General features: G+C 54.6%; 1 protein-coding gene across 1 annotated transcript in view; it reads right to left on the reverse strand.

Moving 5' to 3' along the window:
• RGS9 (regulator of G protein signaling 9) overlaps positions 1–20,341 on the reverse strand; it is a gene marked incomplete at both ends in the record, with an annotated part of 54,859 nt that overhangs the window by 13,096 nt on the left and 21,422 nt on the right. Inside the window, 4 exons of the mRNA XM_082679480.1 lie at positions 959–1,020; positions 1,749–1,778; positions 10,288–10,350; positions 17,086–17,167. Of these exons, the coding sequence (XP_082535606.1) occupies positions 959–1,020; positions 1,749–1,778; positions 10,288–10,350; positions 17,086–17,167 (237 nt within the window). The remainder of the gene's footprint in view (positions 1–958; positions 1,021–1,748; positions 1,779–10,287; positions 10,351–17,085; positions 17,168–20,341) is intronic.

Here is a 20,341-nt window from a genome sequence, read left to right on the forward strand (position 1 = left end):
AAAGTGGGCCTACGAAGTCTCCAGTGTAGCCTCTGAACCGCCTCTAATGGACTTTCTGTTTGGTTTCATGAAACTGGGTTTCTGGAACATCAGAGCAGATGGGTCTGGCTTTATCACAGAACAATAAGCATCATTAGAATCCAAAGTGAGCGCCCACTGAGTACCCGCGTGCAGACCCATCTGACTCAGCAGCCGCAGACAGAAGTCACTGCAAATGGTGGGTGAGGTCAGGGCACGTATTTTCGGGCAGGTGGTAGCTTTGCAAACTACGGGCTTGGGAGGATGTCAAAAGATATTTGGAGATTTTGACAAGAGCCTAACCCTAACCGCACTGGAAGAAAGGCACTGGACAAAACACAGTATCTCCCACCCCGATCGGTACCTGTGGGCAGAATAAATGACTAGTCATGTCGTGTGTCCCCAGAGATCATCCAAGTCCATTTTCAAGTGTGCAGAAAAATTGCAGAGCTAGAAAGGTGCGCCTCCAAGGGATTCCACATTTTGAAAGGGTAATTGCTTACATTTGGGGGGCACTAAACCTTTTCATGTCTTCCAAACAATGCCCTCTGGGAGACTGGATCCAAGTAGCCTGAACGTTCAAGAATCCAACATAAATTTCCAGTTTCTCCCAACGGGATTTTAACTCAAACATTAACAACGGATACTTATCAGTACATTGAACACAGAATCCAGCCGGTGAACTTCTGACTCTTCCCACTTTCCCATCCACACAGACAGGCTGGTCTAGGGCCTCAGCCAACCCTGATCTTGCCTGGCCCGAGACCTGAAGACTAGCACTGAGCGAAGAACCAGGAACTAAACCCCCAAGAGACTGCTTTTGTCCCCGTGAGTCCTTCAGGTTCTTACGTCAACCTATGACTCGTCAAGTTCGCCTTGAAGCAGTCCCCCTCCTAACTATTGTGCAAACCCCACCAAGACCAGCAAAGCAGGGACGTACCCGCCAAGGGACACGGAAGACTTCACCGTGGACCTCAGTAAGGCCTGTCGGTAATACATGATCTGGAAGAGAAACAGTTGTTAGATGTCCAACTGCCCCACGGGGGTGTCACCAATGCCGACACGTACGTATGGCTCCAGGCCAGAAGCCATGTCCCCATCAAAGCACCCCATTCCGTTCCCTCAAGCCGGCCACCCCGGGACCAGCAGGGCTCAGGTCTGCAGCAGACGGGTGGCCCCCAACTCCAAATGAGGAGCCTCCTTCACTCATCTCATCGTGTATTAGTCTCGGAAAAGGCACCAACTGGGAAAAAAAAAGTTCTAAGGTGCGTTAAAGTGAGACATGGGATAGACACAGAAGCTTAGCTTTTCCCCCAAATGCCTCTGACTCACAGAAGCAGATCTAACTAACCTCACGGCCAACCCTTCCCAGGGCTCTCTGTCTTGCACCCCGGATACAAGATTTGCCAACACAGGTCGCTTGTCACCCTGGACAGATGCTGAGCGGCCCTGTCACTGTAGCAGCAGGGACCAGGGTGGAGGCATCCGCTCCACGCCCCCCAGTTCTGTGCCGTCGGAGGGCATCTCGCACCCTGACCCTCAGCGTCAGCCCCAGCCAGATCTTACATGAGATGCTTTGGCTTCTGTGCCATCCGTTAATTGGGAAACAGCTGTTTGAACGTTACACATGGTTTTCATTTCATCACTGAGTGCAGAGCATGAAGCCAAAGTACATATGATTTGTAAGAGGATTAAAAATCAGATTCCCTTGAAACTGGGAGACTAATTACCTCTTTTCTGACAGAAACCACTGTTTGTTTCTGTAAAAGAAAGAAGCAAAAACCATTAAACAGATGTCATGAAATCATTACAGTCCAATTACCCATTTGAAAAACAAAAACCCTTCCCCAAGAGAAAACTGCCCGTCTCTTTTGACTTAAAGGATAGAATTTCCCCATCACCAGCCCTTCCACCCTATTCTACACAACTTCTAGAGAATAAGACCGGCTAAGAGGTGTGCTGAGGGAAGGGGATGCTTTACCACTGTAACTTCATCCTACTCTCCTAAAAGCCAAGATGAGTTCAAGACAGAGCTCGGGATCGCTCCCAACCCGGCGTAGCGCCTACAGAACGTCTGAAATGGAACGGGGGGCGGGGGGGAGAAACTAGCGACTTGACCAATACCATATGTTGCGGGGGGAAAGCCACGCTGTCAAAAACAAAGCACACAATTAAAAGACTCAAAAGAAGCCTCCGCTGCAAGCTGAGTCCAAGAGCTGAGCTGTGACATGGAAGAGCTCACACCGGGCCCTGTCCTCTCTGAAGCCACTGAAGCAAGTTTGCGTCCCCTCTCTGGACTTTTCGAGTCATAGTCGAGGAAGGATGGCTCCAAGAGGGGCGCCATGTTTAGGGTCTTGGAAGCTCCTGGAAACCATTCAGACCCGTCTCCTACTAAACCCTCCTACCATCTGACATGCTTCCCTGGTACCACTTGTCTGCCCCATGCAAATCTTGGAGGCTGGGCACGGTGGGTGATGCCAATTCAGTCTTCCTAGGTCTGGTCCAGGGGCTGCCTGGAGCTGACTCTTACACTTCAAGCTGAGCATCTAATGGCTGGCTGCTAAAACCCGTGCTGCTGAGTGCAGCCAGGTTTGTGCTTGAAATAGAGTCAGAAGTCCAAGGAGGACATGATCTCCCTTAGCCAGTTAGTAAAGTAAGTACTGGCCCAGAGCCCATTAACGAGGAATGAAGGAAGGTCTGATCTGGGACGTCATGCGCAAGTCTCTCCTTTCTAATCCACGCTGGGTTTCATTTTGCATCATTAGATTGTTTTTATGGGCTTGCTTTTCGCAGGAAATCCTTCTTCCTGGGTGGGGTAGGGAGAGTTAACTCAGAAAGGTAATGCTCAGGTAGGCCTCTCTAATCTGCCACCCCTTCCCAAACTTCCTTCTTCATAGCACTGATCATAAGTATAATTAGATATTTGTTTGTGTGACTCTTTGTTTAATCTATGTATCACCCATTAAGCACCATTAAGAGCAGGAAGACCATGTTTATCTTCCTGAGCATAATGTATGGCACAGAGTAGATGCTCATTAAATGTCACACAAATGATGACTGCAGTGTGCTTGGAGGCCTAGAAAAATGGAGATGTATTTTAAGGTTAACAGAATATTTTTCCACTTAAAAAATTGAGAACCCTCCCCAAATATTTTGGCAATCACACTGATTATCTGTTCCAATTCTCTAACAGCCCTAACATAGGGCTGTTTTAGAAGACACATGTTTCAGGTAGAAAAGAACCCTGGGGTCAGAGTAGGGGAGCTGGACTTTTGTGTAACAATAACCACCAAGCAATAGTACAAAGCAATTTACACCTCTCTGAGCCCTTACAGAGTTTGAGGGAGAAAGGTTTTATTTTTCTGATTTTCAGCTGAGGAAACCAAGGCCCTGAGATCTCCTGGTCAGTAACCGGCTGAGGCAGGATTCAAACCCAGATCTGCCCTTTGCAAAGCCAAGGAGTGATCCAGGAAAGACAGAAAATGATCTGCTCTCTTCACCAATGCCTTCCTCCTTGCCCTGAAGCTGAGGATACCGCCGAAGGAAATGTCTTCTCTGTCCGGCCATTTAGTTTAAAATTAAAACAAAACAGAGTGCCAGGGCCCCAATCACAAGAGGAAGCACACACACAGAAGACACTCTGTAAGTAACACTGGTGATGGTAAAACACACTCCCAGCTAGAAGGGAAATAAGATCTGGGGACCTAAAGCACAGCACGGTGACTACAATTAACGATACTTGTGAGTTGGTCAGAAAGTAGAGCTTAACCGTTATCACCACAAAAATCGCAATTACGTCAGGGGGTGGAGGTGTTACCTCACCTTATTGGCGGTAACCATCCTGCAATATCTACATGCATCCAGTCACACACTGTACACCTGAAACCTACATGTGTTTTGTGCCAATGATACTTCCGTGAAGCTGGAGTCCGGAAACACGAGCGCTGGTATAAAGACGGCGACTGTACTATAAAGCAGGTACCACCGTAAACACCCTCCTTTGAAGCGCCCAGGCCCCAGGATGAGCCGTCCTGTGGGCCACTGGCCTCTGGCCTTGGGGACCCTGCGTGGACGAACACAGACAAGACAGGCAGACTCTCGGCCTGTCCGATGGTCTCTGGGCTCCCCGGGGAGCTGTCCTTGCAAACCGGTCACCAGCACCCCCATTTCTAGTCTATTCAGTGTGGTCTGACTTTGGTTTAATACCTTTATTTCTGGGGTCATTATCTCAGGCTTCAGGGTTTTAAAATCTTTATATTTTAATTCCCTTCTGGACTTTGCTGTCCTTTTAGGGCTCTGCGTCGAAGGTGTGGTTTGCTGTGGGTTTTCCTGAGTCCCCAAATTACCAGCTATCTCCTGGGAATCAGACTGCAGTGGATTTGATTGAGTCTAAGAGTTTGCCCACCTCCACCCTGGATTGTCCGTGTGGATTTCAGCATTTCTAAAAACAGCCGTCCAGGGACTTCCCTGGTAGTGCGGTGGTTAAGACTCCGCACTCCCAATGAAGGGGGCCTGGGTTCGATCCCTGGTCAGGGAACTAGATCCCACATGCATGCCTCAACTAAGAGTTCGCATAATACAACTAAGGAGCCCGCGAGCCATGACTAAGGAGCCCACCTGCCACAACTAAAGACCCAATGCAACCAAATAAATACTAAAAAAAAAAAAAAAAAGCTGTACATAGGATCTGCCTCCTGTGGATTGACATATAGGGTATCTCTGTGCTTTTAGGAGTGCACGTGTATCCGGGAAGTGAGGGAGAGGGTTCCGGACTTTTCTGAAAGACGGAGAGAGAATTTGATGGGGTGGGAGTTGTTATAAGAAAGAGTATCGACTTTGGGGTCAGAGAGGTCAAAATCCCTGTTCTGTCACTAATCGGTGACCTGACTTTGGATGACATATTTGGCATCTCAAAGCCTCTGTTTTCTCATTCGTAAAAGGGAAGAGAAAAGGGGGGATCAAATGACAGAATCCTTAAGTGACTGGCATAAGGCGGGGACTCAACGTACCCTGGCTACTGATCAGGGTTCAGATACTGCTGCTGAGAAGATTCAGGGTATGGCATTAGCTCCAATTACGAGATAAAATACAGGATGCCCAGGCAATACTGGGGACATATTCACGCCAACAAAAGTTATTCGCTGCTTATGTGAAATTTAAATTTAACTGGGCATCCTGTATCTTACTTGCTAAACCTCACAACCTACTTTCAATACGATTATCACCTAGCCAAAGGCCATAAGAAACATTAACGTGCAGTTATTAAAAAATACACGGGCTTCCCTGGTGGCGCAGTGCTTGGGAGTCCGCCTGCCGATGCAGGGGACGCGGGTTCGTGCCCCGGTCCGGGAAGATCCCACATGCCGCGGAGGGGCTGGGCCCGTGAGCCATGGCCGCTGAGCCTGCGCGTCCGGAGCCTGTGCTCCGCAACGGGAGAGGTCACAGCAGTGGGAGGTCCACGTACCGCAAAAAAAAAAAAAAAATACACACACACACACACACACACACACACATTGGTCGCGCCGTGGAAGGACGCACAACCCTGGCTTTCTCGGCAGCTGGTCCACCTGGGATGAACTCACTTCTTTATCCTTCATCCCAGTGACAGGTGTCGCTACAGCAGGAACACTCGCCTAAGGGACTGTCAAATACTCCGCAGTCTTGGGGTTCTGACTTCGGACTTTTCACTCGCAGAGCTGCCCACATAGGGACGCATCCAGATCTTGTTTACACAGCTCTGCAGCCAGCTTGCCGGCCCTGAAACCCAGATGCAGGCTGCAGACGACTGTCACAGGGCAGGAGGGCTCAAGGCCGTGCCCTGGAAGACCCTGGGGTGACAGTGGACAGTGGCGCGGGAGCCCCAGACAGGGCTGGGCAGGGACCCTGGGGTCAGGCAGCCAGGCGGGAATCTGTGCAAACAGGGCTGAGAGCCCAGCAAGCCATGGAGTGAAACACAAGGCGGGGAGAACCACAGGGAACCGGGGAACACAGGCCTGGAGAGCAGAGAATGGGTCAAAGGCCAGAAACCAGGAAATCCGGGAACGGAGGCCGTTAACGCAAAGCAGACACAGGAAAGAGATGGGGGCAGCCGGCTGGCCAAGGAGCCGAGAATCCAAGGCTGTGAGCCTCCGAACGAGGTCTGTCCTGCCATGTCCTTCCCGATCAGGCTGGGGCGGGGGGGGGGGGGTGACCACACAGCTTCCAGGGCCCAAGGCAAGATGAAAGCGCCCGGCCCCTGGTCCGAAAAAGTAGTAAGAATTCTAAGACAGCAGAACATCAAGGCAGGTGCGGGGCTGCTGAGCGTGGAGCTGGGGGCCTGAGCACAGGCCGTCTGCTCCTGAAAGGGGCCCTGGGTGCAGGACCGAAGGGTGTGGTCGGGGAGCAGAGGTGGTACCCGGAGGACCTAAATGTCCCCGGGGCTGGCCCAGCCTGGGCAAACGGCTCAATCTGTCTGTTTCCGTTTTGTCCTCTGAAAAAGGGAACTTATATAAGCCTCACTTCCCAAGCTGCTGGAAGAAGGTAATAAAATCCAGCAAAGCTTCTAGAAGCTGCGTGACGGACATCAGGGCCCGTCAGCAGGACACAGAGTGGGCTCAGGGGCCCGTCCGCTGGGGCGCAAACCCCAGCCTCACCGTCTCCGAGACGTGTGACTCGGGTACGTTGCCTGGTCCCTCGGCCTGTCTCAACTGTGGAGCAGAGATGCTAAAGCTTCTACCTCGTGAGCTGCTGAACCTGCACAGAGCCCCGACCAGGGGTGAAGCGGCCAGCCCCGTGGCCGGCACACAGGGAGCTGTGGGCAAGCCTCAGCCCTGCCCCTGCCACCACCGGTCACGCAGGAGCCCCAGGAAGACAGCCGTGTGTCCCCAGCTGGGGGAATACATGGCGGGAGGGGTTATTGCTCACGGAGGGCTCCAGGCGGGGGCTCTGCAGAGCACAGTACTTAATACTGGACGCACCAGGCAGGGGTGTGGACACTGGTGTGTGCCTGCCTCCCCCCACCCCCAGCCAGGGCAGCAGGATGAGAAGAGACAAGGACAAGAAGGAAACTGGCGAGGGACAGTCCCCCAAGCAGGGTCGAGGGCCTCCAGACCCCATAAACGCTCTCTGGCAGCAGGGAGACAGTTGTAATGACAGTGAAAGCTGCAGTGTACACGTCGGATCCCGTTCTAGACCCTTCACATAAACGACCTCGCTGAGGCCCCTGAGGAAGGAACTACTCTTATTCCCATTTTATAGATGAGGAAACTGAGACCTTGAGCTCAAGAGCTTGTCCAAGGTCACAGCTCCAGGGGGTGGCGGAGCTGTAGTCACTCTGGTGTCAGAGCTCCCTCGAGCACACGGCACTGGCCCTCGTCACAAAACGACCCTGGTGACCCTGTCGGGGTCGGGGAGGGAGGGCCGGCCCCGGGCACTGCTGCCCACAGCAGGCTGGGGCCCGGCCACCACTCAGCCCCTCCCTGCAGGGCCAAATCCTCTGATAACGGGAAGGTGGCCCCCCACCTCCAGGCATCAGGACTGAGAGAGGACACGCTCCCTGTGTGTCACCCTGACTCTGGCTGGCTCCTCCCAGGGCTGGGTGCCCCAGCGGCCAGTGGCCATCAGCTTGAGGAAGTGGGTCACCCAGGGTCGTGGACACCTGCCAACCCCACAGCCTCCTTCCTGTGCTCGATGGTGTTTGTGGCTCTTGGATCATTTTCCCCTGTTTAAGGAAAAAGAGATCTTTTCACGAATTTACGAATTCTCGGAAATGGGTCATCTCTTCAAAGCGGCACCGAGATCTTCTCTGAACGAGGCAGCATCCGACGCCTCTGCACCCCCAAGGCCTCCTGGACACAAGCCCCGTCCTCTGGACCCTCTCCTCTCAGGCCAGATAAACAGGGGACACTGGGTCCCACTGTGGGGAGGGTCACACAGGTAAAGCCCAGCCCCTAACAGCTGGCTGTGACCCGCGCTGGCCGAGGGGAGGACGGAGGGGCCCCGTGCGCACGAGGATTACGGTTCTTTGTTCTTCTTAATGCACCAGGGCAGCCAGAGTGCAGACAGGAGAGAGAGAGCTGGTGGGAGAGAGACACAGAAGGCAGAGAGTAAACAGCAGTGACAGCGCCCCGGACACACAGTGCCGCGGCCGCAGCCTCACCCCCCGCCCCTGCGCAGACTCCGGGCTGAGAGCATCTCGGCCCCGAGCCTGCCCGCCAGGGAGCCTGGATACACTTCCTCAGCGGCGGGGCCTGGCGCCCTCCTGTGAAGGCACCCCAGATAGTGCCCGAGAGGAAGCAGCTCACTCAGCATCTGCGCTGTCCTGCCAGGGCTGAAGCTAGAGATCCCGCCCCATGCACACATGCGCGCACACACGTGCACAGGCGCACACACAGACACATGCATACAACGCACAGACACACACAGACGCGCACACGACACATGCACACACGTACACAGACGCATACACATAAATACATACACACACAGATGTGCACACACAGACACACATACACAGAGACACACAGACATGCGCACAGACACATACACACATACACACACGTACACAAACAGACACATACATACACACAGACACACACACACAGACACACACATATACACACAGACACATACATACACACACACACACATACAAATACGTACACAGACACATACATATACACACATACGCACGCAGACACACAGACACATACAGAGACACAGACACACACATATACACACAGATACACATACACACACATATACACAGACACACACACACAAACACACACAGCAGCGCCTGGTCCGAGCGAGCGATGGGCCTTCCCCCTCCCCCCTCCCCCCCGCCACACCACAGAGGTTTCCACAGCTGCCTGATTCCTAATAACTGCAAATCTCCCAGCCGGGTTCAGTATTTTCCTTGATGACTCTGTTTCCTTGGTAACCGGGCCTGACAAGGCCCTGGCAATGATCTGTTATCTGACGAGAGGAACGTAGGAAAGGCCGCTGAAGGCTGACAGTGCCAAGCGTGCATCAAAGGAAGGGTGACTCTGAATTACGGATGAGGGTCCCAGCAACGGCCCCGGGGGATGCCCTCTGGGGACGCGACGTCCCCTCCAGGGGGACTCCAGCCGAAGCCTCCAGCCCACACACTGGGGGGGTCCCCAAAGCCATCCTGAGTTCCAGGTCCCGGTGGGCAGCACACACGAGTCAGAGCCTCCGGGCCAGCTTTGGCCTGCGCCCTCCTCTTGCCCCTCGACGTCCTTCCTCCTCCTTTCCGGGCTCACCCCCCCGGCTCCCGCCCAGGGCTTCAGGCACTGGCTCACGGATGACACACTAGGCTAACAAGGCCCCTGACCCCTTGCTGCCCAAAGACAACGGTAGACAGAAAGCAAGGAAACCACCTACCGCCAGTTTACGTGGGCTTAGGCTGGTTTACTGGCATCTGTGGTTCTCAGCCCCGCCGGGGGGCACCGGACAAAGTCTGGAGACAGTTTTGATAGTTGGGACTGAGGGGCAGGCAGGGAAAGGCTCGGAGCTACTGGCTTCCAGGGGGTTCAGGCCAGAGATGCTGCTGAACACTCCACAATGCACAGGACAGCCCCCAGAGCACGGTCTGGCCCCGAGTAACAGTGCTATGGTCGGGAAACCCTAACCGGGATGCCCACTCTTTCAGCAGCTTCTGCACCAGCTTTCTTTAAATAAAAACCCATCTTAGGAAATCTGCCATCCATCATCAATGGTGGCCTACTGGGGGGAAAGGGTCCTTTTAAAATAAAAAGCACAGGAGAATCTTTGCAAAGATCCCACCCAACGAGATGCAAAAGGAAGTGGGACAGTCCAGGTCCTGTCACGCGGATTAAGGTTTAAACCCAAAGTTGATTCAAGGGCTGTGAGCCTGGGGCCTATAGACTTCGGGGCGGGGGAGGGGGGACTGGCAGAAATTGTGTTTGAAATGCCTGTCTGCACAACCCTGGGTGAAATGGGTTCATAACTTTCATCGGGTTTTCAAAGGGGGAAGTGACTCAGAAAAGTCTGAAAGCCAGCCACCTAGATCCCATTGGCTCTGACCTGCACACTGCCGACTCCAGTCTCTCTTGACCAGAACCCCTGCCATGGCCTCCCTGCTCTGACACCACACAGCCCATAGGCCTCCCCTCTCTGGCAGTCTCAAAGGGGAGGTACCAGTGCCCCACAGACACAAACAGACAACAGACACGTGGACACCCTCCCAGCCTGAGACCCTGACCTAGGCCCCGCCCAGCGTACGCAGCAGAGACCTACCTGTTTTACCTGAACTTCACTTGGATCGGTCACTCGGTCCAGGCCATAGTCCAGCACGTCGTTCATTCCCGGCTGAGTGGGGAAACAAAAAGAAAAACGACATAAGAACCGCTGCTGGCAGAGTCTCCGGTTTCTGATTAACTCTGGACCTTGGTCAAGCCGCCGATCGTGAGGCCAAGCTGAGGGGCGTGGCCCAGCCTGTGGGGAGCTACAGGGGTGTGCACGATTCTCCAGGTGAGCTGGTGAGTTTCATGGGGCTGTTCCACCACCACAGCATCCCCAGAACCTAAAACAGAGGGATGGAGAGAGGGATGGAGGGAGGGAGGATGGATGGATGGAGGGAGGGTGGGTAGGTGATGGATGGATGGATGGATGGATGGAGGGAGGGAGGGAGGGTGGGTAGGTGGATGGATGGATGGATGGATGGATGGGTGGGTAGGTGGACGGATGGATGGATGGATAAGTGATGGATGGATGGAGGGAGGGTGGGTAGGTGGACGGATGGATGGATGGATAAGTGATGGATGGATGGATGGATGGAGGGAGGGAGGGAGGGTGGGTAGGTGGACGGATGGATAGATGGATAAGTGATGGATGGATGGATGGAGGGTGGGTAGGTGGACGGATGGATAGATGGATAAGTGATGGATGGATGGATGGATGGAGGGAGGGAGGGAGGGAGGGAGGGAGGAAGGGTGGGTAGGTGGACGGATGGATAGATGGATAAGTGATGGATGGATGGAGGGTGGGTAGGTGGACGGATGGATGGATGGATGGAGGGAGGGAGGGAGGGTGGGTAGGTGGACGGATGGATGGATGGATAAGTGATGGATGGATGGATGGATGGATGGATGGGTGGATGAGGGGTGGGTAGGTGATGGATGGATGGATGGAGGGAGGGAGGGAGGAAGAGTGGGTAGGTGGACGGATGGATGGACGGATAAGTGATGGATGGATGGATGGATGGATGGGTGGATGGATGGATGGATGGAGGGTGGGTAGGTGGACGGATGGATGGATGGATAAGTGATGGATGGATGGATGGATGGAGAGTGGGTAGGTGATGGATGGATGGATGGATGGATGGAGGGAGGGAGGGTGGGTAGGTGGACGGATGGATGGATGGATGGATGGATAAGTGATGGATGGATAGATGGGTGGATGAGGGGTGGGTAGGTGGATGGATGGATGGAGGGTGGGTGCACAGATGGATAAACAACCTGCAAACTCAATCAGAGTTCACTGGGATTGGCACGTGGGACTCCCGACTCCCTTCTCGCTCTACAGTTCATTGTGTTGGAGAGTCCAGGCTTCCGTCAGGCACCCAGAGGTTCCAATCCCGGTTCTGCCACTTCCCAGCTGTGAGGAAGATCTTGGAAACTATTCTCCTCTCTGCCCTTCCCACCCTGGGAACTGCAGACGATCCCTCCTGCCTGTCGGGTTCTTGTGAGGGTTTAGCACACGATGGAGTACGAAGCTGTCAGCAGGGCGTCACCGTTACCAAGCAACGGCTGTGTGCATCGTAAGGGCGCGTGTGTGAACACCTGGCCCAAAGCTGGCCTCAGTGTGCCTGTCTCCATCCGGCCTCCCCAGCCAGCCCCGCTCGGTCTCTCAGCCCCTCGAGGCCAGCGATTCGGGTCTTCCACCTCCTCTGTTTGGTGCGGACACCCGTCTGGTACAAAGAAATCCCCCCAGGGTGACGGAAGACAGACATCACACACACACACTCACATACTCCCACACTCCTCACATGTACACACTCACTCTCACACTCAAGGACTCGCTCACGTGCACACACCCCCTCCCACTCACAGCTCACATCATCACTCTTTCGCACTCTCACAGGTATGCACTCACACCCGAACGCAGCCACATGTGCTCACATCTGCAGCTCACACACATATGTACCGGCACAGCCACACGCACACACACACACGCACACACACACGCTGCCCCCCTTGGGGCCCCTGCCCCCCAGCAGGCCCTCCAGCCTCAGGGGCTTCCGTGCAGTCGTCTGCTCGTGTCTTGGACCCCTTCTCCAACTCTTGGCTCTGAATTTGATCCACACTCTGATGTGAATTCAGCTGCTCCACGGTGCACCTGTGTAACCGGCGCAGGACCCTGAGCTGGAGCCGCCCGCGGGCCTTGTCCTGCGGCCGGTCCCCGCCGGCCCTCCCCACCCCTCAGCTGCTCCCATCGAGCTGCGGTCCCACCCCGGGGCCCTGCCTTCAGAACTCTCCACAGGGCTGCCTTTCTCCTGCTGCTGTTTGGGGAGACTCCCAGGCTGCATTTGCTCACGCACTCATTCATTCATTCACTCCTTCCCTTATACACTCATTCATTCACTCACGCACTCATTCATTCATTCACTCATTCCCTTATCCACTCATTCATTCACTCATGTACTCACTCATTCATCATTCACTCATTCATTCATGCATGCATTCATTCACCCACTCACTCACTCATTCACTCACGCACTCATTCATTCATCCACTCATTCACCAGGTAGCATGGGGGTCTCTGTTTTCCACAACAGTCACCAGAGCCACCACTGACACAGTTTCTGGGATGCAAGAGGCAGCTGGAACGCAGATACCGCAGAGCTGACCGTTGGCGCACAGGACACAAGGGCCACGGTGGCCTGGCGGTGGGCTGTCAGCAGACAGGGAGCCGCGCAGCAGCGTGCAGCCCGGGCCAAGTGCAGGAAGCCCCGCCTGCCCAGAGACGCCAAGCCCACCACCACCCCCTCCAGCTGGAGGAAGTGTGAACGCCAAGGCGTGGTGCCCGAGAACATCCCCGACGCAAAAGCCGAAGAGACAATCTGCTAACGGCTCCTTAACTCAGGTTAGGAAAGGACCCTCGTACCCCCAAGGGCTGCCCACGAGGAGGGGACAGTCCCAGAGCCGGCATCCGGAGAGGGCCGGGGTGGGCGCTGGTGCCACGTCCCGGTGACACGTGGCTGCACCGCATCCCTCCCGTCCCTTGTCTTGTTCTCTCCTCTTCTCACCATTACTCTCTCCCCTGACGTACAGTTTGGACCTTTTTGGTGCACGGCACAGAAAACAAAGAATGAATAAAACACCAGATAGTTTTAAAAACAAAACAAAACAGGGGACAGAGAGAGAGATGAGGTTGACACAGGGAGACACAGAATTCGAGGGAAGGGTTGGAGGAGCCTGATCTTGGCGTGAACGTTACTTCCGCGGACAGCTGGCCCCAGACCCCTGGTCTGAAGCAGGACCCCGGCCCTCACAGCTGTCCCCGCACCCGTGCAGGGTACATTCATCTGTGTGTTCCAGTCTCAGCCCCTCCACCAGACTGTGAGCTCCCTGAGGGCCACGTCTGTCTCGGCTCCCAGTGGAAAGACCCCCATTGCCTCCTAGGCCCCTGGCACAGGGTGGAAATTCACAAAACAGATGTTTGGGGCTTCTTTTCTTAATCTGGATCAGAGTCGATGGACTCTCCCATCCTGTTTTAATGGTAAAACGTTGTATGTCAGACCCCTTTCCTAGGTTCATAAATGGCCTTTGAAAATATTATTTTCACAGTGTCACAGTGTTCAGTCACGGAGCTGTAACTTAATTTACTTTGCCCCTCTCTGGACATTCAGTCCACCCTCAGCAGGAAGTGGAGGACAGACATCCTCTCGGGTGAGTGTCTGCACTTGTGGTTGAAACAAAGGCCGTTTAGCTCAACGCTCAGACCAGCAACCGCCTGACTTAGAGCGCACGTGCCACAGGCCGCCTCTGTCCCCGGACCACATCCTCCTTGTACCCATGGTCCACGTGTCAGCGGCCTGTATCCTGGGGAGACACGGATGCCACAGATGGCACAGCAACAATGCACGGGGGGCCCCGAGATGACTTTTCTAAAGGAACCGTTTCTCCTTCTGTCCGTTTACACAATGAACCTTCGTTTGCTTCGTGCCCAGATCTGCACCCTGTTCCGCTGGGGAAAAGTGTGAGAGGAACATGGCTCTCCAGTGTCAGCAGTTTGCACTTGGAGCTGCCTGAGCTGAGAGAGGGGCCCATCCGTGGGCGCACCTTCCGTGGCAGCAGCATGTCAGACAGAGGTGTGTTCATGTCCCAGCGCTGCCCAGGCCGCTGCGGCTTCCTGAGCCTCGATGTCCCCACCTGAACGACGGGGCAATGACACCCCTATGTCACAGCATTTCCGTCAGGTCCCTGGGATCAGCCAGGCTCAGGGCTTAACCCGGGCGCGTGGCAGGTGCTCAGCGGCCTTCGGCTGTTACATCACGCCCGGTGCCCGGCTCCCCGGCTGGTGCAGACTCAGAGCCCCGGGAAGGTTTCGCGGATCCAGGGCCAGACAAACGAACAGGGGATGAATGTGCTCGGTAAGTACGGCAGCTGGCTACAGTCACCCCACCCAGCCAAATGCTTTGTCTGCCCGGCTGGCTCCTTCCCACCCAGCTGACAGTGTGTCTGGGGCCCCTGGAGACGGTCTGACGGCCCCCAAGCGCCTGGGCTGCTGCGTTGTCAGTCAGATTGCTCAGTTTCCAGCCGAGACAGACTTCAAACCGGATGCTCTTCAAACGGGACGCATCCGTCATCCTGACGCCCTTGGGCCACCGAGAGGCTGAAGGCTTTAGAAAGTCAGGGAGAGAAGGAGCGAGGGCCACCCGGCCCGGCCCCCACTCCTGGTCCGGTTTTGGGCGAGGGGATCGGCAGTGAGGGGGCCGGGGCGGGGAGAGAGGTTTTGTGTCCGGGGAGCTTCATGTCTGCTCCAAGCACAGCAGGCTTCCTTCTGCACGTGGCCCCCCCGGTGCCGCCAGTGAGGGACAGGCACCTCTGAACCCGGCACCATGTGCGTGAGAGTGGCAGCAACCACGTGATGCTCTAGTGACCAAGGAGGTGACAAAAGGCCTTAAATGCACAACAACATCACGTGACACTGTCACCGGAGGCAAAGGAGCATGGAGACCAGGAGGGAAGGCTCTGCAGTCTGTGGGTCCAGGTGGCCCGGTGCTCGCTCACTGGCTGTCACTGGCAAGTCAGCAGCAGCCCTGGGCCTCTGCTTCCTCATCAGCAAAACGGGACTAATTACGTAGCGTCTCAGGTAGGGCCGCAGAGATGGAACGAGAAAGCGCGTGCAGAACGATGCTTGGCGCACAGCCCGGGGCACCGCAAGTTCTCCACTCAGGTCTGCGGTGACGGTGACCGTGACAACGCAGGTGATGGAGGTGGAGGAAGTGGGGACCGTGCGGGAGGTGGTGGTAGAAGCCACTGTCAGGGACACACTGTTGAACGTCTGTGCTTCTGTATCACACAGGGAAGAGCCACTCGGCCACCTGCCCGGCGTCGGGGCCGAGAGCTGCCCCGGGAGGCCTGGGAACAACGCGGATAATCTGCTTCTCGTCGTGTCCCTGTAGACCTCCTGGCTGCAGGGACAGAGGGGAGGAGAGGGTCCCAGGGCAGCTCGCGTGCACAGACTCTGTCGCCTGGCAAGGGATGCAGGCACACGGGCGTCCCACAGCACGGAGTCTCCACACGTGATACAGAGGCCGTTTTCCACCCTACAAGGAGCAGGACCGCCTCGGTCACGGGTGCCACGGGGCACCAGCGCCTCTTACCACCTGAGAGCCTTATCCACCATTCGCCATTCTCCTCACCAAGGGTCCCCCCCGGCTTCAGGATGTGATGACAATATGGGCTGAGCACGGCCTGCCTCCCTCGCACACAAAGATCTCACTCCTGCTACCCGCGGGACGGCGGGTGTGGGCTCTGACCTCCAGGACCCTGTGCTCGGCCAAGCAGCCTTCCGCTCAGGCCCCCGGGGACCTGCGTCGGGCGTCGGCCACGTGGTCTAACTGGAGGAGGTGCCCTGAAACCAAGCAAAAGCAAACACGCCTCAACCCCAGGGCCTTAACCTCGGCGACAAGGCATCGCAACCAACGTCCTCGCAGCTGGAACACCTTACGGGCTGCCTGTCTTGGATGCAGAAAGAAAAGTAGCAAAACGGCCCAAGTCTGATGGGCTCCAAGTTCAAAACTCCAGAAGCTTTGGCCCCGTGAGGGACGCAGTCCGCTCTCCGGTTCTGAGAACTTGGTTCTCGGTCAGGCAAGAAAACTAAAGGGGAAAGACGAGGAACGTGTGTTCCGAATGCTCCACTTCGCAGAATTCCTTCCGCTTCTCCCACCTCCAGTGCCCGGCAGGCAGCGCACGGGTCTGACGCGGGAGGGAACCGAGGCGGCAGAGGCGCCCGCGGTGGGTGGCGGTTACAGCCTGCTTCTCCGCGCTGGGGACGCGGCTTCCCTCCCAAGTAAGGAGCCGCTACAAGTCGCATCTCGTACGTCCAGCTTGTGCCTCTAGGCCACCTAACGTCCCGAAGCCAGAGACGCCACGTGTTCTAAGCCCTGAGGCCGAGCACACGTTTATCCCCGCCCCCATCTCTGCCGGGGACCGGATCCGGAGAGGAAAAGGACAGCAGCAAGAGACGCACGGCTTCCGGTTCCCTACACGTGTCCCACCTTTTCCTTCTTACACTCCTCTTCTAAGGCATCGAGTCCTAGCCCTCACACGAGGCAGACTCATTCAGGTCCCTCCGCTACGGAAATGCGCTCAGTCCTAACAGCAACGGATGGGCCACGGGCGGACTCCATCCAGACGGTGAATTTCCTCTTGCAGCCAGAGGCCCATGGATGTTACTCCACAGCGAGCAACAGCTCCTGCAGATTCAATTCTAGCTCCAGGCAGAGATGAGCCACAAAAGGGGGATGGGGAGCAAGGTTGGGAGTGGTCGGGCGCAGGAAGAGACGGGTGAAACCAGGGGGGAGGTGGCACTCACGGGGCATCGGTGCACCAGCCAGTACGCCTTCTCCTGGCGATCCAGCGCGTACCTGTCCGCTTTATTCCTTTCCTTTCCAGCCCTGAAAAGCCAAAACCCACGTTAAAGGCCAGTAAGGTTTTGCATCTGTTGCTCACGGATGGACGCCCTTCCTGCTGAGCCCCATTCCGGACCACTCTCCCAATCTGCCCAAGTAATCTGTGCTTTTGCCATAATGAGAATAATGAAAATAGCGAACATTAATATTATCCTTATGTGCTAAGTACCCTGCAACATACTTTTATACGTATTAACTCGAACCCTCCCAGTGAGCAATTCTCAATTTGCAGTTCAGGGGCTGAAGCAAAGAGAGGTTGAATGTCCCACTGAGGGTCATGCTGTCACCAGGGGGCAGAGGTGGGACCCGAACCAGGGATCTGGTCCCCGAGTCCAGCTCCCCCCGAGAGCACCAGCGTGTGATGCGATCGTGCCACCATGACCAGCCCGAGGATCAGACCGTCTCCCCCAGCGTCTCCACTGGAGTGAGCGTGGATGACATTCTCGGCCCACCTGGCTTCCGGATGTTTCCCTGCTCTGATAAACAACATAATCAACACCGGAGTCAGGAGGCAACGGCAATGCCAGAGCCTGGGATGGGGAAAACGCGGGCCCTGGGGAGTTCTGGTTTCTCTCTAGCCGTCAGTGCCACTCTGTCACTTCAAAGAGTTCGCAGCAAGTCAGGGTTTCTCTGAGCCCAGCTGATTTCTGTGAAAGGCTATTCATGCTCCCTCTCATCTCTCAGTCTCCCTCTTTCCCATCACAGGTAGGAAATGACAGGGGTGAGGGCGTGTTCATTATCATACCCCATCCAGCGCCATTGCCACGGCGACCTGCACTCCGCTAGGCGATGCTTGTTTGCCCAGGCAACGCAGGATGACGCACACGCCCTCCTCGAGACAGAGTCGGCGGATTTACGTGCCAGCTCATGTATTGTGAGTAACATAATATCCAGAGAGCCAGGTGGGTGGAGAGTGCTCTTCCAGGGGGGTGTTTGCCAACGTCCTCTGGAAATTAACTATAAACACTGTCACTCCAACTTCCCCCTTGCCAACTGAAATGGATTTTCTACCGGGTTAACTACCCCGTGTCCTCAGGAAGGTGGGCTGCAGATGGCCTGAGGCACTGTGGACTTTCCATAATGCTGGACCACCTTGGCAATAGAGTTGATCGCTAATTTACTGCAATGCCCTTTCTGGCTTTGCTCTTGTGTGACAGAGGTTATTGGAGGAGAGTGGTGATGAACGGCGTTCAAGAGAACCAGTAAACAAAGAATTATCTTAGTTTGTCATGTTGTGATCTTTATAGCAACAGTATCCCTTAGTCGATGACACTTTGACTCAATCATGTATTCACTGATCTCCACTATGTTCCAAACACTGGGAGAATTCGGGCGAACCAAATAGACTGTAATGGACTGAACGTTTGCATCCCCCCAAAACTCACACGTTGAAGCCCTAACTCCCAGTGCGACAGTATCTGGAGATGGGGCCTTTAAGAAGGAATTAGGGTTTAGAAGTAATTAGATGAGGTCATGAGAGTGGGGCCCTTATGACAGGATTAGCGCCCTGGTAATAGGAGATAACAGAAGAGTCTCTCTGTCCATCTCTCTCCCCCATGTGAGAGCACAACAAAAAGGCAGCTGTCTGCAAGCTGAGACGAGAGCCCTCATCAGAAACCAAACCCTGCCACAACCTTGATCTTGAACTTCCCCCGCTCCAGACCTCTGAGAAAATAAATGTCTGTTGTTTAAGACACCCAGTCTACGATGCTCTGATACGGCAGCCTGAGCAGACTGACACACAGACATATTTCCTGCCCTTCCTTGAGTACCTTTAGGTCTAAACATTCCACAAATAGCCAAGAAGTAAATATAAAATTACAAATTGTGTCGTGAGCTGTGAGGACACATTCAGTGCACTAGAGTGCAGAATCAGGGATGGCCAGTGTGGTACTTTTTAAATAGTATGTCTACAGTCCTGTGACCCTCCTTCCACTGCCAGGTGGGTCTATGTCTTCCCCCACTGAGACCAGGTGGGGTTTGTGGCTGTGTTGACCAACTGAGTATATCACAAATGACACCGTGTGATTTCTGAGGTTGGGCCATCGAAGGTGGGGCAGCTGCCACCCTCCTCAGTGAAGTATTTGCCCCTGGGGCTTCCAACCACCTGTAGGCAGTGTTATAGGCCTGGTGCTGTGAGGAAGCCCAGGGCAGACCTTCCAGCCCTCTGGCTGCAAGCACTTGAGAGGCTCTGATCCACAACTGCCCAGCCCAGCCGTCCCAAACTCCAGACCCACAGAACCCTTGAGAGATAATAAAGTACTGTTGCCGCTCTGAGCCATGGAGTTTCAGGATGATTGTGTGCAGAATAACAGCTCATCAGAAAAGCTTATTTGATTGGGATTGATATACACACACTTCTGTATATAAACCAGATAACTAATAAAGCCCTACTGTACAGCACAGGGAACTCTGCTCAGTACTCCGTAATGACCTAGATGGGAAAAGAACCTTAAAAAGATTGTATATATGCCTATGTCTAACTGATTCACTTTGCTATACACCTGAAACTAGCAAAACATTGTAAACCAACTATACCCCAATAAAAATTAAACAAGAAAAAAGGAATAAAAGCTTCTTTGAGCACATGACATTTGAACTGAGGGTTCTCTCTCGAAAGGGTGGGACTGGATCCTGTTTGTGTTTCAAAACTGGGGGCATATGGGAGCAGAGGATGCTGCCGTGGCCCAGCTGACAGTGACGTTGGCTCCAGGGTGATGGAAGTAGACAGAAGTGGACAGGTGTGGCAGAAGGGATTCTGCCAGCAGTACCAGCGGGACTGGATGACTGAACACAGGACACGGGTCAGGGAGAGGTGAATGGGGGTTCGTTGTACTGATATGCGTAATGCTGAAGGGAGAGAAGGCTTGGGGAGCGAGGGGAAAACATTCAAGTATGGACAAAGTTAGGCTGAGGTGTGATGTCAACGTGAGATGTTGAGTTTATAGCTGAGATGCTGAGTCTGGGATTCACGAGAGAGGTCTGTGCGCAGAGACTCAGGGGAACGAAATGGGTGCCTCGTGAGCCAGACTACATGGCCACCTGATTTTGTGGTGAGACCTTGTACTTGTATTAGTTAGGCTTCTCCAGAGAAACAGAAGCAGTAGGAGGATAAATAGAGAGAGACAGAGACAGAATTTATCTATTCCAAGGAATTCG

This window comes from Grampus griseus (genome assembly GCF_964374135.1).
Source record: "Grampus griseus genome assembly, chromosome: 20".
Taxonomy (NCBI): Eukaryota; Metazoa; Chordata; class Mammalia; order Artiodactyla; family Delphinidae; genus Grampus; species Grampus griseus.